Raw genomic sequence first — 26,285 nt, forward strand, 5'->3', positions numbered from 1 at the left:
TTTGAGGACGAGATGAACCTTTGCTTACATTTTAAATCAAAGTATCTGAACACTGGTTTCCTCCCTTTGGCTTTGCTGGAGAGCCAGGTTGTACCTAACACCCTTTGACCTAGGTAACAAAGCTCGAGCAGGCCGCCCTCTCAGCTCAGCTGCTGTCAGCTTCTGCCTGTGTCAAAAAGCATTTCTGGTCCAAACCACAATAAAGCTGCAGTCCTTCCTCCAACTCCCTCCCACACACTTCTCCATTGCCCCAACTTCTGATCCACAGTCAGCTACACTTTTGGAAGAAATAAGAAAACAAGATAATGGTGTTTAGTAAACCCACAATCTTAATTCCAAATTTAGCAAATATCTCCTGTGGAAGGGTTCACAACACAGGTTTATAAACATGCTCCGCTCTGCTGATCATTCGGGATGTGAGCCTGTGTTCCAGATAAAAGAAAATCACTATATGCAGGTTGGGGATGTAGCTCAGTGACAGAACACTTGCCTAGCTTGTGTGAGGAGATTATATATATTTATATAATATACAGGCTATATAGCCTCATACAGTTTATAAGCAGTGGAGCAACAGACATGAGCAACAATATTTGGGATCCACTCATTCATTTACCTCCCACCAAGATTTCTATTAACTATCAGGATGTCTTCCAGTTAAAGACTATTGTTTATAAGTAGTGGGCAGTAAATTAACTTCAGAATATAACAATGATCAAGCCTTTAAAAAATATTTAAAAGTCATGGAAATTTTATTATAGATTAAAAAAACAACACTACACCACTGTTGAACTAAGTATTAATCTTCTGTTTCTACATGAATCAAGACTTCATCTAGTCTCTCTCCTGCATATTAGGTTAAAATAATTGCTGGTTGGAAAGAAGAAATTGTTCTCTCAGATGACACAGTCACTTGAATATAATTGGGAAATAGTGGTGTATATATTTTTTTTTGTCCTGGAGGTACCCATTATATTAATGAGAAATATTGAAGATGATTAATTTAAGAAATTTCACAATAATTTGTAAGGAACAAATGCAAGTTACCATTTTGTCATTTTACATGGTCCAAAGGAAAATAGGGCAAAAACTAACTTTAGGAAAAGAGACTACGTGACTTTTTGAGACACTTCTATAATATGCTTTCATAATACTGCATACACTATTCAATGACAGAGCATGGCAAGTATTCTTATCCACCCTACCCCATGGAGTAACCATGAATATCATAAAAGTATAATGTATATACAAAGAGTGAAAAATTAGGGTTTCCAGATTATGCCTCTATTTTAACATTAAGAATGTCTTTAGGGGCAAACTACTCTTGTGGATATTTATTTGTTAGATTGCCAATAATGCAGATCACTTACTAGATAAAATTTCAAAAGAATGATCATACGTTTGCTTTGTTTTTTTAAAAAAAGATTTTATTTTTTACAAGTGAGAATGAAATCAGGTAAAGAGTTTACAGAAAAAAATGTCTATATATAAAGAAAGAAATAGCAAAATATTTTTTTGGTCATAATTTAGAAACAAACTATAAAAAGAAGACAGTGTTTCCCAATTTATTTCTTCCACTGAAGAGCATACATACAGGCTCTCAGTTCCTTGATATCCTCAGTAGGCCACGGATTCGTCTGACAAGAGCCTGTATGAAACTATAGCGAGATCGAACTTTTGAATATAATCCTTCAATGTCCAGAAGTTTCTTTTGTAGTGATTCTCCAAAAGCGCTGACGGCATCGGCCTGAAGCTAGAGGTAATACAGATAAGACTGTATTATTAAAATTGTTGTCTCAAATATTTCTTTCATTCTATGCCTTTGAATTTTAAAATACCTTTCTATTTTGTAATGTAGTCTTTCCAGGTAAAATATGCTTGGATTTTTGTAACATGGTACCAAAATTAATAAACATTCACAGTTTCTACTTTAGAATTTCTTGGTATGAGCCTACTGATTTTTTCTTCTTACTTTTCTTGTATAAATGTGTAAATTTTAAGATCTGTTTAAATAGTAAAACTGTTAATGCTGATATGCTGACATACACACAAAACCAATTTCTAAAGTGCCACATAAGAAATTAGTTAAGAGTGGTTTCTTTGGGGGAAAGAAAAAATGCAGGTGGGAAAGAAGCTTTTACCTTCTACTTTATTTTGTAATTTTAAAAAATACATTTGCATGTTTTGTTTTTATAAAATATCAATGGGGAAGTCTGACCCAGTATATGCTTTAGAATTCATACCTATTTAGAATGGATTTATAATATCAGAAATATCTTTCTGATGTTATGCAAAAAGGCTAAAATTAAGAACAAAATTATATGAATCCACTTGCCTTCAGTTTTGCATTAAAATCACAGCATTGAGTGAGACCATTTATCCTGCATTTCTTCCCCTAGCTTTTTAAGAGACCACTCTAAATGAAACAGTAACAGTCAGCAATTCAACATATTTTTATTATAAACATCTTCTGGAGGATCTATTCTTTGCCTAATTCTGCACTTGGACTCATTTGGTACTAACTTCCCTACTCAAGCCTATCCAAAAAACAAGTTTCTTTTACTTAGGAGCAAATGCAATCAGGCCTAAGATGAGAGCACATTGTCCAGGACATCTCTGTAGGCTGCTGTAACTGTACCTCTCTTCTGATAAGGCCCAACCTGCAGCTTTAAGAAGGCAGCAACAAGGAGGGATTAGGGAAGAGCAGAGGCTTATCAAATCATGGCTAAGGGTATTCAGATGCCCACTGGCAGATCTAATTGCAAGTGATTTTTCCCTAATATCGTACTTTGCTACTAGTTTAATTTGAGATGTTCATTTCAATTGTTTTCAGAATGGTCTTCAATTTTACCAATACTGCTATTTAAAAGCATAAAGCAGAGGGGGAGGGGTGGAGCGGGTGGGGATGGGAAGGATGGTAGATTGAGACAGACATTATTACCCTATATACATGTATGAAAAAATTTTTTAAATAAAAAAATAAAAAAGAACATAATGCTACCTGTTATTTATAGACTACTGCAGTAGAATTTTTAATGGTTATTATCCCTCTCACCATTATTTTCTGAAAAATTAGGTGTTGAGTGAGACTGCCTAAAAATTCTTCTACAAAGCTAATCAAAAGATAGTAGGATTTCTACACTGCTATGGTTTGGAAGATGAATGTCCCCCAAAGGTCCATGTGTTTAAGGGCCTGGTCCACAGTAGTGGGAGGTGGTAGAATCTTTAGGAGGCGGGGCCTTGTGGGAGGTTCTTAGGTCACTGAGGTGCACCCTTGAAGAGGACTATGGGACTAGGCCTTGTACTTTCTCTCTGGCCATGCGATAAGCAACTTGCTCTACCTGCCACCCAGCATGCACACTGGAGACCCAAAGCAATGGATCTGTCCAGTCTTGGGCTGAATCCCCCCAAACTGTGAGCCACAATAAATATTTTTCCTTTAGAAGTTAATTATATCAAGTGTTTAATTATAGTGACATAGAGCTAACACACAGATCACAATGCCTACTGGTTAAGCAGCAGTTAGCATACTCCCAGCACTCCACTGGGAGCTTCAACTATACAAAACCTCACTTAGGGCTGGGAATGCAGCTCAGTTGGTAGAGTGCTTGCCTCACAAGCACAAGGTCCTGGGTTCAATTCCCAGCACCGCAAAAACAAAACAAAACAAAACAAAAACCTCATTTAATTCTGACGAGATCTTCCAAGGTTGAATTATCATTCGCAGTGCTTAGATAAAGAAATAGAGGCTAGGAAGTTAGGTTGTTCCAAGCCACACAGGTATTAAGGAGCCAAGCCTGAATTCAAATCAGGTCTCTATATGCAACCCTGAGAATTATAATCTTTATTGACTTACCAAGCTTTCCCTTTTACTTTAATAAAGAGAGAAAAAACAGTGTAAGACTAGAACCTTACCTGGTCTATATCATGTTGGTTCACTACAGTCAGCCCACTTTTAAAATCCAGATTGGTTTCTGAGGAGAAGGAATCTAGAGACAAAAGACACAGTCAAGACAGCTTTGCAAGTACAGACCTACTAGCCAGTGGAATAACTTGCTGAAAGTGAACAATGCAGGGCAAGAAAGAAACTCCTGCAGCCATGGAAGCTCCTAGAAATATTTCATTGATCCAAGCCAGGGTTCTCAAGATTTTCTTGTTTCTTCTCACCTGAGTCACTCACTCACAGAGGCTCATTCCAGCAATCAATAAGAATCATAGCCTAGTGGCTCACCCACTTCTATTCTTCTGAAAAACTGTAACCAAAGGACTCCAGAGCTGAGTCAGCCCTTAACCTCAAGAAGCTAAAAAACAGTTGATAAGAAGGCTCTAAAATATTGTTATACATAGCATAATTTCCCATGGACAGAAGAAAAATACAAAAAATAGCTACATCTATGACTAAGTAGTTATCGCTTACCCAATTCACTCTTAGTAAACTGGAACATAAAAAGGAAACTGACCAAATTATATTGTTATATTATCTACATGTACAAATCTGTAACAGTGAATCCCACTATTATGTATAATTTACCAATAAAAACAAATAAAAAATATAAATAAATAAACAAAAATAGTTGGGTGCAGTGGTACATGACCATAGTCCCAGTTCCTTGGGGAGGCTGAGGCAGGGGGATGACTTGAGCCCAAGAGTTTGATACCACACTAACATAATGAGATTTTGTTTAAGAAAAAAGTTACCAGAGTTTCAAGGCACTAATGTGCATAACTTTCAAAATAAAGTTTACCTTGTAGTCTTCTGTTTTTAAATAAGGTTCTGGAAGCAAATAAGGAATCTTGAGAATCTGTGGGTGTGCAATGTAACAAGTAGTACTCCAGATGGCGCCAAAGAATAAATAAGCAGGTCTCTATGATAACTGAGTTCAGATTAAAGGAAAATAATCTCATCATGTATTTTTTTTACTAGCCAGTTTCTAAGGAGGGGGAAAGGAGAGACTGCACTCACATAATGATACATCTACAACCTTAGTCTAACAGACAGGTAAGGTTCCAGTGTGGGTAAGAGAAAATAGCATGATGTGCTGAGAGGAAATAGGGGAGGTGGCAGGGTACTGGGTCCACGGTTTTGAGTCCTTAACTCCCATCCAGACAGAAAACCTGCATTTATTAGAGTACTACCAGCTATGCTAAAAGAAAAAAAAATCTGGAAATATATCATGTATTTACTGGAAGAAAATTAACAATAATTCCATCCCCTTCCACCTGGTTTTTGTGGCCAAATAATGTGAGAATAAGTAAACAGCTCCTCCATTTAAAGGTCACCACTCAAATCTGACTTCATAAAGGATACAAGAACAAAGGGAAAGCAGTTTAGCTCGATTGTTGATCAACTTCACCAAACGCCTTCTCGCTAGAACATATTTCTGGGCAGTGGAAATTTTATCAACACCAGCAGGCATCACAGACTGGCACAACTAAGAGAAAGAAAGAAATGTAGCATGAAAGTGATATAATTGTAACAAATTTAACAAAACTCCACCATAAGCAGGTCACTGTGATAAATGCTGTGAAAAACACTCATTTAAAAAATCCTTGCAAATAAGTATCTACAAATAAGAGCCAAAGCAGTCATATTCACAAATGACTGTTCACCTGCTGCCTTTTGAGAAAGTCTGTCCCAGAAATAGACATTTCCAACCTGCTAATGGGCCACCAACCATGAATTTCCTATTACGCTGAAATAAAACAAAACAGGTTTTTCAATCGGTAGGTGAAACAATGCTGGGGAGAATTTCTGTAACAGCTGTCAGGCACCTCCTGAAGAAAAAGAAATATAGACTTCTAGGGCACAATAAACAAGCGATCATCAACCCAAACCTCCCCTGAGCACTTCTGGACTCCACATGCACATTAGCACAGTGGTGCAATTTAATATTCTGACATTGGGTTTGACAGAAGGTATACAGAAGAGGGGCTGATGGAATGCACATGCCACCATATCCCCGGTTTCTGCATCTGCACAATCAACCAAACACAGATTGAACTCATTTTAAAACAATAAATACATCTACACTAAGCACGTAGATTTTTTCCTTTTTAGTATTCCTAAACAATACACTGTAACAATAACTTACACAGCATTTATATTGCATTAGGCATTCAGTAATCTAGAGATGACTTAAAGTCCACAGGAGGGTGAGCATTAAGTTATATACAAATGCTATACCATAGGGGACTTTAGCTCCTGGGAATGTGGCAGGGGGTCCTGGAATTCACAGCCTGGGTATACTGAGGAATAAGCCTTTCAGCATTGCCAATAAACTATACAACAGGAGGAAGAACTACCAGATAAGAACTACATGGTTTCAGGGGTGACCCGAAGCTAGTCAGTAACTTCTGCCTCACCCTACTTTTGCATGCCATGTATCTTTGGGCAAGTTATCCCAGCCTTCTGTGCCTAAGTTTCCTTGCTTGACAAATGGTAGTAGCAACAATACCTGCCTCGTGTATTTAGCTAGAACATGTAGCTCACAAATTGCTCAATAAATGTTTCCTGTGATTATCAGAAGAGTTTCAAAAGGGAGTAGGCTTTGATTAATCACACCAGTGACATGGAATTTTTGTCATGAAAGTCTGGTATAAACCAGGATGGGTAAAACAGCTCAATATCCAGGCTGCCATTGAGCACCAAGAAGCTAAGGTGCTAAGCTAATTCTTAGTACCAGGACCTAAGAAGTGGCCAAGCTTGGCTGTGCCAAACAGAAAAGGAAAGCTAGTTAGGGAGCAAGCCCAGTACCTCAGCATCTTGAGCTACAGAAAGAGGGGAATGATTCTGGGTCACTGAGAAAGTGGTCAAGCCTGATGTGCAATCCCATTTGTTTGAAAAATTCACGAGAAGGACACGGAGGATGCTGAAGGCACAGAGAAATTTACCTAAGTTTTACTACCAAACTATCTGCAACATAAACGCCAACTGCTCGGCACAGATTTTAGAGTACAAATTACCCAAAACTATTTACTTAAAGGCTAGCTCCCTTTCTATTTTCTTGAACAGGAGTTACTTGACTGTTTTTATGTTTGTTCGTTTTTGGTTTTTTTTTTTTAGTTGCAGATGGACACAATACCTTTTTATTATTTATTTATTTTTTTGCAGTGCTGAGGATCAAACCCAGTTTCTCATATGTGCTAGGAACACGCTCCTCCACTGAGCTACAACCCCACCCCCTACTTGACTGTTTTTCAGTCAAGAATGTCTATGCTTATGAGCCTGGTGCAAAGGTGAAACTCTCCTTCTAATCACACAGAAGAATCATGCGATTCCTTAAGCCACACTTCGTACATAATCTTCACTCCCAAATCTGGAACCAGTACTCTGACTCTGATTAATAAAAGCAATGGTTTCTCAAGTTCCCATCTCAAGATTCATACCTCTTTTATCTCATCTGGGGGAAGCTGCTCTACATTCTGTAGCTTGTTGACGCTACGTCGGTGACTGTCGTAGTAGCTGAAGAAATCACTGGCACTCTGTTTCAGTAGGTAGACAATAATGCCCAAACCAGGTAGGCGCCAATATGGAACCACTGGAGCTTGGGTATCTAGTAGATGACACAAAACTATGTTTCACTTATAAACCCTTTGTATGAATTTTAAATGACCCACATAAAACAATGGATACTCCAGAATTTAAGGACATGTAAACTACCACTAAAACTAACCAAGAGTACATTTAAACAACAATGATAATTCAAAGAACAAGTGTTTAGAAGCAAGTAAAATTAGGTATGTATGTAAGACTGGAGACCTTGAGAAAGAAATGTGAGTGGTGGAACTCAGCAGAGTTTTTTCTTTAATGGATGAAGACTTCTTTGTGAACTTCATGAAAGATATATACCTCTACCTTCACCCCTCAACCTGCTCAATGCGGACACCCAAATTTGGGAGTGCTCAGCCCCTGGTCAGTAATCCCTGCCTCACCATTAGTTGTCGTTATCTGCATTCATTTGTAGACTGCATTTTTCTGGTTGTTGAATTGAAAGCTCAAAGTCATTCTTTGAAAGATTCCAGGAGAACACTAACTGAAATACTGCACACATAAATGTTAAAAAGTATTTTACTACAATTCTATATGGGTAGCAAACAAGGGGGTTTTTTTGTTTGTTTGTTTTTGTTTTGTTTTGTTTTGTACTGGGGATTGAACCCAAGGGCACTTTACCACTGAACTACATTCCCAATCCTTTTAATTTTTTAACTTCAGACAGGGTCTTGCCAAGTTGCTAAGGGTCTCACTAAGTTGCTGAGGCTGCCCTCAAACTTGCCATCCTCCTGCCTCAAACCCTGAGTCTCTGGGATTATAGGCATGTACCACCATGCCCAGCTACATAAGAAAATCTGCCTTCTACGTGACTACCTTTCAACAAAGGTGCAAACCAACAGTGGGATATCATAAAAGTTGTTTGCAGAAGAACTAGGGAGCAATAAGGATATCATTCCTATGTAGCATAATTAGAGCAATTTCTTCTCATGACTAGGGGATTTCTTGGAAATACTTGAACATTTCAAGTTTGATTTGGAGATAATAGTTGTCTGGTGGCCCACACTGCCATGATTCTGAAAGGGAGATTATACTTGCTTCCTCCACTACCAACTCCCTTAATTTTGTTCTAAAATCAGATTCCACAGATGTTATGTGGAGGGGATGTATTATCTGCAGATGCTGCAACCAATCAGGATTTCCTAAACAAATCTGATTAGCCAGATTTTCTTTTCCAGTCTTCAGTGAAGACATGATAGTCTTTATTGAGAGCCTTCTCCTGGTGAAATTGGGTAGACTGGTACCCAAAGAAAACTGATATCCACAAAGAGGATGGTCTAATGCTCAGAGGACTCAAACATTTTAGAAATTCTCACCACACTGACTTGTTCAAGTCTAGAAAATAATAGAGCATTCAGAGGCCCATCATATGAGGATGGTTTTTGAGAAATTAGAGTACAGAAACAGATCCCACAGGGGCCTCAGACTGTGACTTAGGAAGTAGAAGTCCTGCAGGAAAGGGTCTCTGGATCACAAATAATAAGTAATATGCTACATGATAACCCTAACAATAATAATAGCAAACAACAGGTACTACTAGGAGCAGGTACTACTACTATGAAAAACAATGCTAGTTTCCTTACATTAGCACATTTAATTCTTAAAATAATTTGTCAGAGGAGAGTTTATTTCCATTTTACACATAAAAAAAAACTGAGGCACAAAAGAGGGTAAGTAACTTCTCTGAAGTCACACCAATTGTCAGTAGTAGAACTGGGATTCAAATCTAGGCAATTTGTTATCAACTTGTGTTCTTGACTACTACATTGAATTGTCTATTTTCAAACCTACTATATACCTACATGCTCTTGTGCCTAAAATTGGTAGAGGAAAATGTGGCTGTTGACCCTAAAAAAGTCTAAGGAAAAATGCTGACCAATTTATAAAGTTTCATAAAGTACATCTTTTAAGTATGTTCAGACTGATGTTCATTTACCAAATGCTAGAAAGGGAATACATCAGCTTAAAAAATCTTGCTGGAACCCCAGTCCATTGAACAAAAAGGAGACTCTGGGCAAGACTTGCAGTCATTCCAGGCCTTCTAAAGTGAAGTCAACCACTCTCTTCACATTGGTGGAGTCACCTGGACGGGAAAGGTAACTTACCCCTCATGCTAGGGATGTAGGGATTGGAATCTTCTCATGGTGGTCCCTTTTTATTCTAGAGTGATCATCCTGGCAATAAACTTTTTGAACAGGGGGGGAACTAGAACTACATAGAATTAATTTACTTAACCAAGCCAAAAGAATTGTTTTATACTTCTAGTTTAAATGACTTAAGCATTTTATCCTATAGACTATAAATCTATAGCCACTTTCCAAATTTCTCTAAAGTATATTCTCATCTATGAAAGACTATTCCAAATGAAATCACCAAATGAAAGGTAGCTTATGAATTATGAAGGATTTCTGTTGGGCATGGTGTTAGTGTGCTGGCCTAGCATGCATAAGTCCCTTGATTCAATCCCCAACAACATACACACACACACAAACACCTCAAAAGAAAAAAAAAAAAGTAGAACTTCTGCTTCCAAGAATGACAAACGGATCACACCAAACAAGCTTCTGCTTTCTTTGAGACTCACCAGCAGAAAACAAAAAGCCCTGGACATAATATAAACAAAAGCAAACAGACACTGGTGGAAAAATGCAGAAATACTATTTGAAAGCAGAATAGTAGGTGTCTAGGCCAGGGGTTGAAAGAACAAGCAAATGCAAAGGAGCAAGAAGAGCCTTTAAGGAAGAGAAAATAATTTACATGTTTTGACTGTGACAGGAGTTTTACAAGTGATTATGTTATTACTAAAATTATTCAAGCTGACTGAATTTTTTATATATGAATACCTCAATTTTCAGAAGAATATAATCCTATTATCTAGAATATTTTATAGTAGAGTTGGAATTCTTAGCATAATTATATAATAAAGAAATATGTTATTAAAATAACATTCCCAAAAATCTTACTCAAAGGTTTCCTAAAATCACCACCAGTCTATTCCATTATCACTACCTAATACTAAGGGGCTTTGTTTTTTGAGTGCCCACAGGATAAGAGCTTTAACACATTTATAATCCTGCCCCACATTCTGCATCTTCCCTACTGACTCATTAGAAAATCACAGGTTAAGTCAGCCTACTTAGTATTTTTAAATTTACTTTGCTGTGTGACAGAAATTTGCAGTTATAATACAAACCCCAACTTAGACACTGAATTTAGCTGAATCAGATTTAATGTACAAAACTGTCTATTGTATTTTCATATTCTTTACCCTGCTAGCTTACTCTCCAATTCTAGATTCTTTCTTTGGGATCTCAAATACTATTTAAAACTATACTCCCCCACATGGATCTTTTAGAGTTAGCCTCAGAAAATCAGGAATTTCCCTGTTCTCTTCAACTCTCCAGGTTTACATGTGGGTCTGACGATAGTACCTCCCACACCTTCTTTAAAGAGTTATTTTAAAATTTCCCCATTAATGACTCATATAAAAAAAAATTGCATCTCCTTAGGACCAGAATGAAGACCTACATTATGATCAGGGCACCTTCATCCCTCAGACACATGAAAAAACTGGGCTCACCTTGCCGTGGTCCATCTCTATTAATGGTTTCTGAAAGGCTAGGGGTGAAGAGACACACAGCATGCTGAAAGGTAGGGGAGCTCTGTAGCATGAGTGACTGGCAATATTCCATTACATTGGCACAAATCTACAATGGAAGAACAGCAGTAAATATGTGCCCCCCCAAATGGTCTACTACCATAGAAATCTAGATTTGAAGGATACCAAGGTTGTAAATCAATTTGTAAAATTATACACCTCTGTTATTTTCACTGCAGTTTTCCCAAGACACAAAAACTTTTCAGCATAGTTCCACAATTCTCACCCCTCCTACCTGTTGCATGGCCAACTCAATCTCATCTTTCTTGCTCACTTTATCTCCTTCTGCATTATCATCTTGAAATTTAAACTGTCGTAGTCTGTCAGAGCCACCAAAGCGACTTAGCAGTCCTAAGCATTGGCGCTAAGAAAGAAAAAAGATATTTTGTTTAAAATTAGTGAACTCTTTTTCTTCTTGAGGGATGAAAAAAACCCAAAAAACAAAAAACAAAACCAAAAAATTAGTGGGGAGTGGAACTGCTCTTAAAAACATCTGTTATCTTACTTCTAAATGAGCCAACTAAAGGTAGCTCCATTAAAATTCACCTTTTTTGTCAATTCATTAAAAAAAGTACCAAATTTTTTCAGCAATTGATCCCCAATATAATCTAAATGCTTGCCAAAGAATTTTATGCCATATTCAAAACAGCATTTACTAATTCTTTGGGAGATAGTGGTTATTATACAACATAAGTTGTAAAACACATGAAAGCAAAATGAGAGGGCAACTAGAACTTGCTTCATAACAAACCATGACAATTTTGTCTACTAGACTCAAATTTAAAGGCCACTACTGCTGTGGTTGCATGTAGAGACTTCATAGAGGGGGGTGGGGACATACAGGGTGGCAACATACCATCTTGAAATGCTGGTACTTTTCACCTGAGGGTACATTTGTTCCTAGGGTTCTCAGAGGGAAAGAATCACTTTTCAAAACTGGCAGCATATCCAGTGATTGGCAGATGGGTTTGGATTCAGAACATGGGTTCCAGCAGCAGTCAAAATGTTTTGCATGTGACCTAGGACAAGTTACTTATTTCCTCAAGCCTCTATGTTCACATTTCTAAAGTGGTAATAACACTATCTTATAAGATTCCTATCTTAAAAGATTGTTGTCAGGATTATTTGAGACACTGTATTATACTTAAAGTGTTTAGCACAATGTTCTGCACTTAGAATATAGTAAAAGCATGTATTTTTAAAACCTGGTAACACTATACATCTTCTATATATAAACAAATATTCAGAATATACATTTATAATATACAATGTTTTGTTATATAAACTGATATTTGTTTAAATAAGTTTGAGTAAGGCAAAACTTATTAATCGAACTATAGATTTATTTTGCCAAATGTCATTTCTATTTTTCAAACTTATAAATGTATTTGCTGCCCTTGAATATAAAACAGATATGCTTAAACATTTCCAAAGGTCACCTTATGAAAGAACCATCAAAAAAGATTTTTTTCTTCCTACTGTGAAAAAAAGTGAGAAGACTAAAAAAAAAAACCCAGGGCACTTGGGTTTTGTTGCTGAGAGTGCTACCCTTTCTGGGCAGCTATTTGACAATACGCTGTCAAAATATACTATAGGCATATCCTTGGACCCAGTTATAACACATGTTATTTAAGCCAGAATTTAAAATATGTATATAAAAATGCTGATAGCAGTTATTTTTGTTTTTGTAGTGCTAGGGATCAAATCCTTGACCTCACACATGCTAGGCAACCTCTCTACCACTGATCTGCGTTTGTAGCCCCAGCATTTTTCTTTTAAAATTGAAAAAACAATTTTCGAAAAGAGAACAGATTAAGAAAATTACTGTAGGAAAATAATGGACTATAAATTCTAGTATATAATTATGTTGTAGCCAATAAAAAGTAAAGGTGTTCAGATCAAAGTAGGTTAGGAGGCTCCCAGAAACTGTGATAAAGTAGGTTCCTCAAGAGATTAGGCATAGAACCACCATATGACCCAGTTATACCATCCCTCTGTATTTATACTAAAGAATTAAAGCCATCATATTATAACAATACACGCATACCCATATTCATCAGCAGCACAACTCACAATAGCCACACTACAGAACCAGACTAGGTGTCCATCAGTAGATGAAAGGATAAAAAAAATGTGGTATGTATATACAATGGGGTGTTATTCAGCCATAAAGATAAATGAAATTATGTCACTTGCAGGAAATGGATCAAAACTAAAGTCCATTATGTTAAGTGAAATAAGCCAAACTCAAAAGGTCAAGGATCTCACATTCAGAGGTTAGACAGGAATAAGAAAAAGAAAGCTTTGGGGGGTGGAGGCAGAAATCTCATGAAAATCAAAGAAAGATCAATAGAGGAAAGGGACCAGGGAATGGGAGGTGGAGAGGGAGAAGTGAAGTGAAGTGCTAGGGAGTGATAATGGCCAAAATATATTGTTATATTATGTGTATGTACAGATAAGTAATAACAAATCCCACTATTATGTACAACTATAATGCACCAATAAAAAATATGGAAAGAGGAAAAAAATTTAAAATTAAAAAGAAAAACCTGATTGATAAAACTAATATGTTTGAATATAATGAAAGGAGCTAGGCAGAATGACACATGTCTGTAATCCCAGCAGCTCAGAAGGCTGAGGCAGGATTGTGAGCTCAAGGCCAGCTTAAGTAGCGAGGCCCTAAGCAACAATCAAGACCCTGCCTCTAAATAAAATATAAAAAAGGCTGGGGATGTGGCTTAGTGGTTAAGCACCCCTGGGTTCAATCCCTGATATATGTAAAAATAAAAAAAAAAAAATTTAAAAAAAAGGAGAATTTAAGAAAAATTAGTAATAAATGTACAAAATTTTTTAAAAAAATTATGCAGATAATCCAATCAACAAATGGGTTAAGGAAATGAACAGACACTTCACAGAAGAAGATATACAAGCAATCAACAGATATATGAAAAAATGTTCAACATCTCTAGTAATAAGAGAAATGCAAATCAAAACTACCCTAAAATTTCATCTTACCCCAATTAGAATGGCGAACATCAAGAACACAAGCAACAATAGGTGTTGGCAAGGATGTGGGGAAAAAGGTACACTCATACATTGCTGGTGGGGCTGCAAATTAGTGCACCCACTCTGGAAAGCAGTATGGAGATTCCTCAGAAAGCTTGGAATGGAACCACCATTTGACCCAGCTATCCCACTCCTCAGCCTATACCCAAAGGACTTAAAATCAGCATACTACAGAGATACAGCCACATCAATGTTCATAGCTGCTCAATTCACCATAGCCAGATTGTGGAATCAACCTAGATGCCCTTCAGTTGATGAATGGATAAAGAAACTGTGGCATATATATACAATGGAATATTACTCTGCCATGAAGAATGATAAAATTATGGCATTTGCAGGCAAATGGATGAAATTGGAGAATATCATGCTAAGTGAGATAAGCCAATCTCAAAAAACTAAAGGACGAATGATCTCGCTGATAAGCGGATGAGGACATATAATGGGGGGTGGGAGGTGTTAGCGTTAGGGTTAGGATTAGGTTTAGGGTTAGGGATAAGGAGGGTGGTAAGAATGGAGGAAGGAAGGACTGTATAGAGGGAAAAGAGGGGTGGGAGGGGTGGGAGGGTTGGGGGGGGAAGAGAAAAAAATAATAACAGAATGAATCCAAAAAATTTGCCCTATGTAAATTTATGATTACACAAATGGTATGCCTTGACTCCATGTACAGAGAGACAACATGTATCCCATTTACAATAAAAGAAAAAAAAAAGCAATCACCCTGAACAATAAAAAAAAAAAAAATTATGATATGATTTTATTAAGTTTCTGTGTGGTATGATGGAAACTATTCAAATTGCATGACAAAAGAAAAGAAGTAACAAGATCTAAATTTTATCTTCTGCAACTGAAACCAAAGTTGATTTCCAAAATGGGAAATCAAGTACCAGCAATATAAGCATATTATATATTATCAATATAAGCATATTATTCAGAGATAATAAAGAATAAATTAAAACAGACAAAAGGAGTTGCCCAATCTAGGTAGCATAATGGGGAAGACAGGTTAGAGGACTATTATATTTTGTAACACATTTTAAACCGTTATTTAGAAACAGAATCAGTTACCTGGAATCTTCCAATATGTCCCTGTAGCTCCATTAGAGATCCTTCATTTACATCAACATCAAGTTCACTTAATATACCTATAAAATTTGAAATACTTTTAAATATAGTTCTATACTAAAATAAAAACTAAAAAAATAGTAAGAGAGGTTCTGGATTTTTACATTCTTTTGTGTACGAAGAGATTTTTGCCATGAAAGTTTTGAGAAACATGATTCTACAAAGACAAGTGCTTTTTTTAAAAATATTTTTTTTAGTTGTAGATAGACACAATACTTTATTTTATTTATTTTTATGTGGTGCTGAGGATTGAACCCAATGCCTCACATGTGTTAGGCAAGTGCTCTACCACGAAGCTTCAACACGGGCCTGACTAAGTGCTTTTTATATATTAATAACAATGAATCAGCACATATGTGTTTATATACAATCTAAAATCTAGATTGAATTGGTGATTTCAAAAAAAGACACTAAAATATTTCAAGAAAAACTTTTACTTATAACCATAAAAGATAAAAAAAATTTCTAAACTCAACAGTTAACTACTGTCTAATGAAAGACTTTAGACCTAGAAGTTTCACTTAAAAAAAGGAAAGGGGCCAACTTATGCCATAAATACTGAGGGATGGTGGTGGCTGACAGAAAAAGAGAGAAATTTCCGGTGGATTGAGCAGTGTGAGTTTAGCTCATGATTCTCATCTATTCCTCAGAAGTAATACAGAGGGAAAGAAGATAAACCAACAAATGCTCATGGAGAGCCTGCAACTTAAAAACAAGCATATTGAGAGTAATTAGTTAAGTCTTGGAGGAATCAAAAGAAAATCACTAGGAAACCACTCCGTGGCACTACTGGGACCTTTGAAGAGGCAAGAAAGGGAGGCCTGGCTCAGTCTCATTGTAGGAGGCTGGACTGAGTAGGAAACGTAAGACAGACTGGGCAGAGAGGACCCTGAGATCTCTCCAGGAACAGGACAGGCTCCAAGTACCTCAATAGGCAAGCTCACAGCCCTTCCCAACTCTCAACTTCTGCCCACCCAGACTGTTCTGCTACTGACGCATCTTCAGAGAGGAAAAGAATTGGGGATGGTGGGTAAGATTTGTGATTATCTCAGACTTCTCCAGAGCAACATAAAAATGGAGATAGTATAGCCTAGTAGTTAAGCACACAGACACAGAAACCACATTGTATAGGGAACTACACTACCAGAGTCACCTACATGACTTAGGACAAGTTAACCTTTCGGTGCCTTAGTTCCCTCACCTGTCACATGTGGATAACAGTTTTACTTCATAAGACTGTTGGGTTCTCAAACTAATTAAATGATTAAAACAGTGCCTGGTATATAAATGCTAAATAAATGAAGTGTCATCATTGGTACTACATATTCTGAAGGAAAGGAAATCATAATTGGTCATGCTGTCATTCCAGAACAAAGACAGTCTTTAGACATTCTTAACACGAGCAATTCAAAGAACGCATTTTTTTTTCCTGGAGGGAAGAGAACTATAATACAAATTAAAAATATCAAGAGATAATTTAAAAGAAATAACAGGGACAGAGAAGAAGAAATGGTGTTTTGCAGTGAATCCATGTAAACATACAACTAAAACTATAACTGGAGATACTGAGATTTCAAGACTGACTAAATGTTATAAATCCTGACGAAGTAAAGATAACAAGCAAACATAATTTGAACATGGAAGAGGAAGTATAAAAGAACTCATCACTTCCTCTTTCACATCTGGGAGTTAAATGAGTCTAACATTTATATATAAGTAAAGAAATCATACTGGGGGAAAAGTAACAAATCATAATCATTTTTCAAAATTTCTTGTAAACATACCGACCTTTTAAGAGCTTATATCTATACTATTGTAGTGAAGAAACATTTTTTTTAGGATTTAGCAATCCCTTTTATTTCTTTTCAGTAAGGTTTTTTGAATCAAATTCAAACAAAATTAAATATTTGTATATTAAAACGGCATGTGAAAAGGTAATCACCTTTGCATGTGTCCATTTCTCTTTCTCAGTGAACACACATAGTACAATGTTGAAAAACTATTCACCAAATGTTAACATTTGGCAATTTTTAGGTAATGAGATTTTGAAAATTTTTATCTCCTTGAACTTTTAAATATTTTTATAAGTGTATATCATTTCTATAAACATATCACTTAAAAAGGCATGTGACTTTTGGTATCAATTTCAAATAAATAATACGCAGCTGCCAAATAACAAAAATTGATTTCAATAAGCGCATGTCAGTGTGTAAAGAATAATTAAAAGTCCACTCAACACAATCAACTCACCAGGCAGTGCTGCTTTACTTATAATTCCTGTCAGCAGAGCCAATTCCTGCAAAGATCCAGCACTAACATCCTGACAGCGGAGGATTGCTTGTATGGTATCTGAATGTGAAATGAGAAACTGCAACACCTGAGCCACGGAACAGGTGACAAGGAAGAAACAGGCAGAAGAATAGGAAGTATGTTATAAATGTGTAATTCATCTTCTCAGTATTGTTGAAGCAAGTAATTCAATGTAATGAGGACGAATAAGAGAAACAAATGTCTTCGGCACTTATGTAGTTTATTTTTTTAAGAAGCAAACATTTAACTAAATTCACAAGAGGGTTAATGGTAAGAACTATTTCCAGGTCCATAAATTAACATTAGAGGCTACTGCAAAAGAATATACTATAACCTGGAACTAATATGTGAAAACTGTTAATTGACCCTTATTTTATTTATTTGTTTAAATGGAATTAGAATAAGAATTTTAAATAAATGAGTAAAAAATGGCTACAGAATTTGAGAAACTGCAATATGAGAAGTTTGACTATGACGACATGGGAACAATCAAGTAAAATATTTGTCTAATTCTCCTTCTGATGTAGAACAAAGGAGATAAAAACTCTGCTTTTCCCCTTGACCTTTTATTTTATAGTGCACTGCCTTGGAGGATTCTCTCAGCACATTCACGTACACTGGTTTCACCTAGACTGAGACAGGCCTTGAAGGCAGAGACTAAGCCAAAACACACTGAGCCCCTGAACCACTCAGGAACTGTGCCAGCTTTCAGATCCCCAGTCTCAGCCCACCACTGAACGTAAGATCAGTAATCTGCACTTGCCAAAGAAGCTCAAGTGACTCTGCTATACTCAATGTAAGGCTGGTGTTAGGGAACAAAGGTCTTACGTCAGTGTCCCACAGCTACTAAAAAATCTTATATTTCCATAAAGATAATAAGGAAAGAACTAACTCGATGGCCATGTGTATGAAAGGGCTGTAGGATGTGACCTAGACTACTAAGCGTAAAACAGGTATCATTTCGGGAATAGCAAATACGCTGGTGAGACAAGTCTGAGCCTGATGGCAAGGAAAGCAAAGTTACCAGAAATCAAAATATTTCAGGGCAGTTCCTAAAGGTATCAAATATAATAAAGCAATATTACAAAAGACTATAGAATCGTGATGAGGAGCCTAATTAAACAGTGAGAGGAAAATTATGTATTATTAATTTAAAGGAACAGAAATAAATGTTTGAATGAACAGTTATGGAAATAAAACTAATTTCATTCCGTAAAAATCACAATAAATGCACTGCTATTTTTTAATATATTTTCTGTGAGGCCTGGCACTTCCTTCTCTAAGCAAATATTTGGTTAAATTACACCTTAAAAGACAGCTTATTCCTATCATAACTATTTTCTAGAGGAACAAATTTCAATCTTTGCTTTCCATTGCACTAGTTTATTAATTAGTCTGAATATTTCATTTGAACAAAAAATACAAAAACAGACCAATATAATTCCAGGCAAAGTATAAGGAAACCTCTTTTCTGTAGGTAGCTCTGCCACCAATAGACTAAGGTAAACCCACCAAGCTTCATAAGCATAGGGACTCTGCATCTGTAAAAGGAGGACTTTTGTACTAGATAATTTCTCAGCTGAATTCCTCTTACCTGCCCTGCTGCCTGCAAGTGCTGGGCCATACTGGACGTGAGGATGACCTGGCACAGCTGGAGAGCTGGGAGCAGAATCTGCCGGTAGCGATCCACTGGCGTGGGGATGAACACTGGAGGGTCTCTCATGCCAAACATGCTTGATTCATTTCAACCAAAAGAGAGAAAGCAACATTCCAAGAATTAAGGTTGGAGCTTAACAATTCCTTACCATTTACATGGCAAGGAAACACAGCCCGTTGATTAAGATGTAAAACTACTAGTAAGGACTCTATCAGTGTATCAAACAAATATTCTTACCTAAACTTATAGCTTACTAAAAATGGAGTTAGTTGATGTTTGAAAAATCCTATCAAGGAAAATCAGTAAAATTTTGAAATATAATGCCTAAAACTTCTCAAACATATTTATTCTTCCCTAATGTTCTTCCCTGGGTCAGAGACTCTTGAGAAACAGATAAAAACAAAAGTAACTGAGGATGCAGCTCAGAGGTAGAACATTTGCTAACACAAGTGAGGCCCTGGGTTTAATTCCCAGCGCTACAAAAAACAAAAAACAAACCCCCAAAATAAGAAATCAGAAAGTTATTTCCCCAAATTTCCCTCTCTTATATTCAAGCCAAAAATGAATCTAAACTGTCCATTATACAAAATGAGATTAAAATAAGTTAAAATGAGGTTTTAAAATCATTTAACCTTTAAAATTAGGCCTCAGATACTGTATTAATAAATTATCTTTCATTATAAATGTTTATATTTAATTTTTAGACAAATGAAAATTATCTTTCATTATAAATGTTTACATTTAATTTTTAGACAAATGAAAATGGAAGCAGAATATGAAAATAAAACGCAATAAATAAAAGGCTTTGTACAGAGAAGTGATACTGATAGAACATGAACTGCAGCCCCCTTTAGGTAACGTAAAAATAATAATTCTCATATTTAAAACTTTAGAAAGCAATAACAAAATAATTTTTTTCCTGTAGGTAATATAGTTCTGCAGGTGAGCCTTAATTATCCTTTACCAGGAGTCTAATCAAACTAGTTGTGGACACTTACCCCTGTGGGTCCATTTCTGGGCGCATGTCATAGACTTGGCATTGTGCAAGTCTCACAATCACCCCAGATCTCAGAAGCTCTAAAGCACCCTGCTGTATCTTAGCCACTCTTGTGAGAAATGCCTACAAAGTTACAGAAGGAAATTATCAGTGCTGAAATCATGTCCTTATATAAAAATGAGACATTTCCATGGCACATTTCTCATCTTTAGTCACCACTAAAGACAAGTTCTGAGCAGCAGCAAGTGTATAATCTCCTTTCTCACAGGTTTTTGAGAAGTCAGTGGTACAACGTATCTAAGGGGCTTGCATATGGTGACTTTAATGATTTAAATATTCAATTACACTATAGTTTCTGTCATCATCATGTGGTCCTACGGAGGGCACAGAAGTTTTAGTAACAGTTGTTTCTAGTACTTAATACTATGCACCTGGCTTACAGTAGGTATTTAATAAACAACTATTGAATAAATGAAGGAGAAAAGAGTAAAAGAAGAATCTAAGAAGTTACTGCTTACTACTTCTATTACTCTGACACTGTGATAAGTTTAACCAGGGGGACATAGAAAAATTAAAACAGATTTGAGAGCTAGGAAATGATAACATATATATTGAACCAGCACAGTGGGATCTCCAAAAGTCAACTAATACAGTTGCAACTTTGTTGCTTTCTCCTCAAGGAATATCTGGGTCATATGGCCAACATGGGCAAGCTGAGTAAGTTAGCAGCAGTCCATTTTCAACTAACCCTCTCAGGATCACTTCAGCCTGTCTTCTGCATGTTCAGATCATTATTAGCACAGACCCTCCCATTTAAAACTCCTTAAAAATGATTACAGCTTATGACAAAAATATTCAAAATGTATGTCACATTGATTTTCCTTCATAAATGTATAGCCCCAAGAGGAAATGAACTGCTGATTTAACAGTAAATATGAATAAAACCTTACCATTTTAGATTCATAAGTATAAAGGGCCTTTAAAAGGGGAGGCTGTGGAGTGAGTAAGCTCTGCAAAGTACGGTCATCTTCTACCAAGCTGTCCACCAGGACCTTCAAATAGCCACTGTTAGAAAGATACAAAAGCCACTGCTGCTGCTTATCCACTGAGACAATCCGATCAAGGAGAGCCAGGGCCAGCATCTGAAGGAAGAAGGAAACAAAGTCCAAACATGCTGATGGCTACCAAAATTAATAATAACTGCCTTTTTTGAAAACAGTTACAAATTTTTCTCATAAGAAGGTTACTTGCAATAAAATTTCCTTATGTTGTTTTTTTTTTTTTTTTTTTGAGATGAAAACTATATGTATCCAGAATCTCAATTTATTAAGAAAAGGAAAACTTTCAGGATAAAGTCAAATTTTTGATACAAACTTAACGCATTAGTATGATGGCATTAAATATATTTTAGCTAAACTTAAGACATTTACTTGTTAAAGGAAAGTATGTTTTTTTAATAGGTTGCTTTTTATAATTCTAAAATTGTATATGTGCATTACAGAAAACCCACACAAATATTCAAGAAATATACAATCTGATATATATTAAATTTTAAAACTTGACTCAGTTTATACATTCAGAAAGTCAAAAATATTCATTCAGTAATAATATTAACAGTTAATTTACCCTTCCAATCTCATGACCATCACAAGCATCTCGACAGACCACTTCCATAAGAGCAGCGCCGTAACTCTCAATGATAGCTATGTTTTCCCGCTGCAATTTGCTAAATACATCTTCAGGAGCTGTTAGCCTTTCCCACATGGTTTTCTTTGCTAAAGAGTTAAAACAGGAAAAAAAAAAATTCCAATAAAAAGCAGTTTAATAACTGAGTACCTCATATGCAACAAAAAAAAAATCTTTCCATTACTACACGCACACAAAGGGTCACTGACCAATCAGTCCAGTCAGGTGAGCCTCACAAACACAATGCACATACGTCACGCTTGTGCACTAAAATAACAATTGTATCACAAAAAGGATAAACCATACTTAAACAAAAATAAATTATGAGACTCCAAGAGAATCAATATCCTGCATTTATCCTGCTAACGAATCTCCCGCTACCTTTAATTGAGATCTTTGAGGAATTTGGTATAAAGTAGACAGAAATCTTCCTCCAAAAATATACTTTTTTTAACTGTTTGGTTGGTTTAGACAGGTATTCACTGTGTTGCTCAGGCCGGCCTTGAACACAGTGGCTGGCTCAGATGATTCTGCCACCTCAGCCTCCCAAGTAGCTGAGGCCCCAGGCATATGCCTCCACATCCAACACATTCTTATTCTTTATTTTTTTTACTTGAAGTACTTATTAAAAACAAAAAGCACATCTGTTATAAAGATAATTTAAGTATCCAATGGTAATTAATAGTATGATCATACATTTCATATAAGATTCACCCAAACCTCCGAAAAGATTCATAAATACACCAAATAAAGCAATATCCTGTATTTGAAACTAACCTTGTGATTTTTCATCAACAACTACATAGCAGCAGTTTTTAAACTGGCATCTTGATGACTTGTTTTAATAAGCCATTTTTAAAGAATCACCTAGATATATACTATGCTATAGTACAAAGGGAAAAGAGACATTATACAACTCTGGATAGCACATTTTGCTCAATGGGAACGGAGGTAAATGAGAGCATTACAAAAGGTTATAAAGCTTACATATTATTTAAGGGTTTTTTTTTCCTTATAGTATTCATGTACTAATCTTAATAAATCTTAAAAACAATATGAATCCTTGATTTTAGTCTTTAATGATTATGTTAAGATTCATTAATTATATGTGTGCTTAGTCAAAAGGTGGAGAAGTGATTTTCTTTTTTAAAGTAACTATCTCTAAAAACAAGATTAGAAATTGATCTAATTCTACCTGCTTCTAAGGTGTCTGGTTCATCTGGTCTCTGGGCAATTTGTAAGTAATAGAGCAGAGAGCCATACAGGTGAGTCCTTACTCGTTGAAATCCACCACCTGGGGAATCAAATAGATACAGGCATTTGAAAACCTTTTCTTCAATGAAAGTTAAAACAAATAAAAAGTTGTAATTTATAGAAAATTTAGATGAAAAAACCTGTCTTTAAAATGAAGTCTAAGAGTTTCTTCAATATGATGTGAAGTGAAGAATCTCCAATAGAAGCAAAACCCACCAGTGGGTTCTCTGATGGAGGAGGTGAGGAGAAAGAACTATCAAGCATTAACGCATAATGAGCCTCTCTGGGTCCTGAGACCAATGGCTGCTTCTGTTCTGTGCGGACAGACTGGCTGAGGTGAGCAGTCAGGGTGAACACAGCACCAGCGACCACTGGCATTAATTCCTGTGCAGCTTCATCATCCAGTATCTTAAAGTACAAAGGCAAATCAGAGTGAGGATCCAGCTTTCAGCTACAATTAACAAGTCTATATATATATATTTTTTAACTTTTCAACTACAAAAACAATATAAAAAAGGAATATAAATATTATTTGAAGGGGAAAAGCTAACATACAGGGAGAAATTTAAATACGATGTGGAGAAACAGATGTTCTTAACCAGAAGGGATTCCTGTCAAAATTCCATTCCATATTTTTGTTGTTGAAATTCACAGAAATGGTCTCACTACTAGGGTCCCATTCAGTAGGTGTGGAGTGTGATCTGTCCTTGTATATTTTTACAAAGCTTCCTAGACAATTCTGATATACCCACAGTAGCTGAGAGCCCCTACTTAACAGAATTAATCCCGTTCTCCTGGAAAGTCTTAACACTGGTATCATACAACTCTATTTTACTTTCAATCTAAACTGGAAAAAATTAGGATGACAAAATATATTGTTTAAATGGCATATATATTTGTTCAACCTTATGAAGTACTTAGGAAGCATGTCACCTTATCATGTACATCTTGTAAAATATCACGAATAATCAGCTGTCGATCCTCTGCCTGAATGAGGTCCTGGGGACAAGCTGTGAGTATTATTTCTACCAGCTGCCTCCATGACTCCAGCACATGCCGTTTTGCATGAAGACACTGCAGTAATTTGTTTCTTCCTACCACATACTGAAGAATAGTGCTGATTTCCTAAAGCCATAGAAAATGAAAAGCTAGGTTAACACAAAGGGCAAGTAGTGTTTGTTATTAACAGGTTCCTGTCAGTTACTCATAAAACATTTATTTGAAAACCCACGATATGCAGGCCAGGCAGCAGACACTTTTTCATGTTATTTTGGTGGCCAACACTATGAAACTTGACATATAAAGTTGTGTGTGTGTGTGTGTAAGACAGAGAGAGAGAATCAGAAAGAGAGAGAGAGAGACACGAGAGAGAGAGAGAGATGCAGGTACAGAGGTGGTATAAGATGGAAATGAACTTTGTAACCCCATCTTTCTCCTTGCAACTGTCTTTTTATATTTACTTTAGAGCCCTAGAATTACCTAAACCCCAAGTTCAATTGCATGTTTCCCTAACATGTCTTTATTTCTCTGCCCTTCTACTTGGCCTGGCCAGATGTGTTTCTATGTATACAGTTCTTCCCGTTTGACCTCTTACCCATAACTCCCCTCACTTGTAATGAAAAATGAGTCTCCTCTCTGACAGTTTAAATCCCTGACCTGCATATCAGAAAATGTATGTGACACACCAGACACTAAGCTTCAGTTCAGTTTATAAAAATCACAAAATCAAAAGTAAAAGATTCCATGAAGGTTTAATTTTTAAGTAGTTTTATTTTGTTTTATGAGATTATTATTATTATATTGGGATTATTCCATGGCCTTAGATGTGCTACACAAACATCTACCTCTGAGCTGTATCCCTAGTCCTTTTAATATATTTCCAGACAGGGTCTCCTTAAGTTGCTGAGAGTGGCCTTGAACTTCAATCCTCCACCTGCTTTAGCCACCTGAGTAGCTGGAATTATAAGATGTGAGCCACTGTACCCAGTGAATAGTTAAGTAGTTTACTAACTGATAAACTACAAGTCAATTTACAGTCTTGTCCTGTAACAAGCAACTTAGTTTACTTAAGTAGTTAAAAGAGTAAAACTAACCTACTTTATAGAACTTACCTCCATTAATAGTGGTCTCTGTCCTATGGCTGCCATACCCTGAAGAGCATTTACTTCAGCTACTAGAACCCTATGAAGAAGCTATGCAATTAGGGGAAAAGAGAAAAACAGACCATTTCAGATACTGGTAGAAATAATAATCCTTAGCAATTACTATAAGTAGGCCTAAAGGGAGTTTCAGATATCTCTATACATAATCTAACAATGGCACTATTCAATTTCCAGACAAAAATATTAAGAATCTTCTCCATTCCGGAAAGTGGTACCAAAGAACCTCCATGGAAGGTAAGTCAATGCAAGTGCCCTGGTTATCTTCTTTGTGTGAGGACACTACCATTTGTGTGACAGAACATTAAGTAGTTAAAACCATTCCACAGTACTAGTGTGGCAGAATAATTATAATAAGGAAGGATGGGGAACCTTCTAAACAAGTTAGTGTGATCTATTAAGTTTTATTTCCTGGCTGTTTGATTTAAAAACAAACAAACAAAACAACAACACACCTACACACTCACACAGACCAATGAGCTAGGAACCAAAATTTCTATTGTGGGGGTTGAGGGTGGTAGTGGATAGTAGTTATACTTTTTTTTATGGCTCAATGGCTGAACCACTTGTACTCAGATACTTAAAGCAATCCTCACCTTGACATTGCAGACTGTCTGTCCCCGTAAGTTTTTATGTTCACAGTTAGCAATAACTTGTTCAATCTGGACCCGATCAAAAAAATCCAACTGCAAAGGCTCAGGAATCTCCTGACTGAAGTCAATCGAGTCAAGAATACTTAGAATTTTTCGACGTACTAAAAACAATAAACAGTAAATCAGTTGTACATGGGGTATCTGAGGAGATGAACAAACCTATCATACGCAATTCAC

At 36.2% G+C, this 26,285-nt stretch overlaps 1 protein-coding gene across 2 annotated transcripts in view; it reads right to left on the reverse strand.

The window, feature by feature from the left end:
• Positions 1-1,391: 1,391 nt before the first annotated feature.
• Positions 1,392-26,285, reverse strand: part of NUP205 (nucleoporin 205) — a 66,311-nt gene continuing 41,417 nt past the window's right edge. For both annotated transcript variants that reach the window (XM_079152413.1, XM_079152412.1), the window contains 18 exons: positions 26,052-26,209; positions 25,408-25,488; positions 24,230-24,421; positions 23,437-23,704; positions 23,238-23,336; positions 21,983-22,131; positions 21,307-21,498; positions 20,358-20,479; positions 19,297-19,435; positions 17,643-17,769; positions 15,336-15,412; positions 11,440-11,568; positions 11,127-11,253; positions 7,384-7,550; positions 5,306-5,429; positions 4,743-4,871; positions 3,913-3,986; positions 1,392-1,750 (listed from right to left, as the gene is read on the reverse strand). In XM_079152413.1, the coding sequence (XP_079008539.1) occupies positions 1,598-1,750; positions 3,913-3,986; positions 4,743-4,871; positions 5,306-5,429; positions 7,384-7,550; positions 11,127-11,253; positions 11,440-11,568; positions 15,336-15,412; positions 17,643-17,769; positions 19,297-19,435; positions 20,358-20,479; positions 21,307-21,498; positions 21,983-22,131; positions 23,238-23,336; positions 23,437-23,704; positions 24,230-24,421; positions 25,408-25,488; positions 26,052-26,209 (2,507 nt within the window). In that variant the 3' untranslated portion in view covers positions 1,392-1,597. The remainder of the gene's footprint in view (positions 1,751-3,912; positions 3,987-4,742; positions 4,872-5,305; positions 5,430-7,383; positions 7,551-11,126; positions 11,254-11,439; positions 11,569-15,335; positions 15,413-17,642; positions 17,770-19,296; positions 19,436-20,357; positions 20,480-21,306; positions 21,499-21,982; positions 22,132-23,237; positions 23,337-23,436; positions 23,705-24,229; positions 24,422-25,407; positions 25,489-26,051; positions 26,210-26,285) is intronic.

Source organism: Sciurus vulgaris (assembly GCF_902686455.1).
Source record: "Sciurus vulgaris genome assembly, chromosome: 8".
Classification (NCBI taxonomy): domain Eukaryota; kingdom Metazoa; phylum Chordata; class Mammalia; order Rodentia; family Sciuridae; genus Sciurus; species Sciurus vulgaris.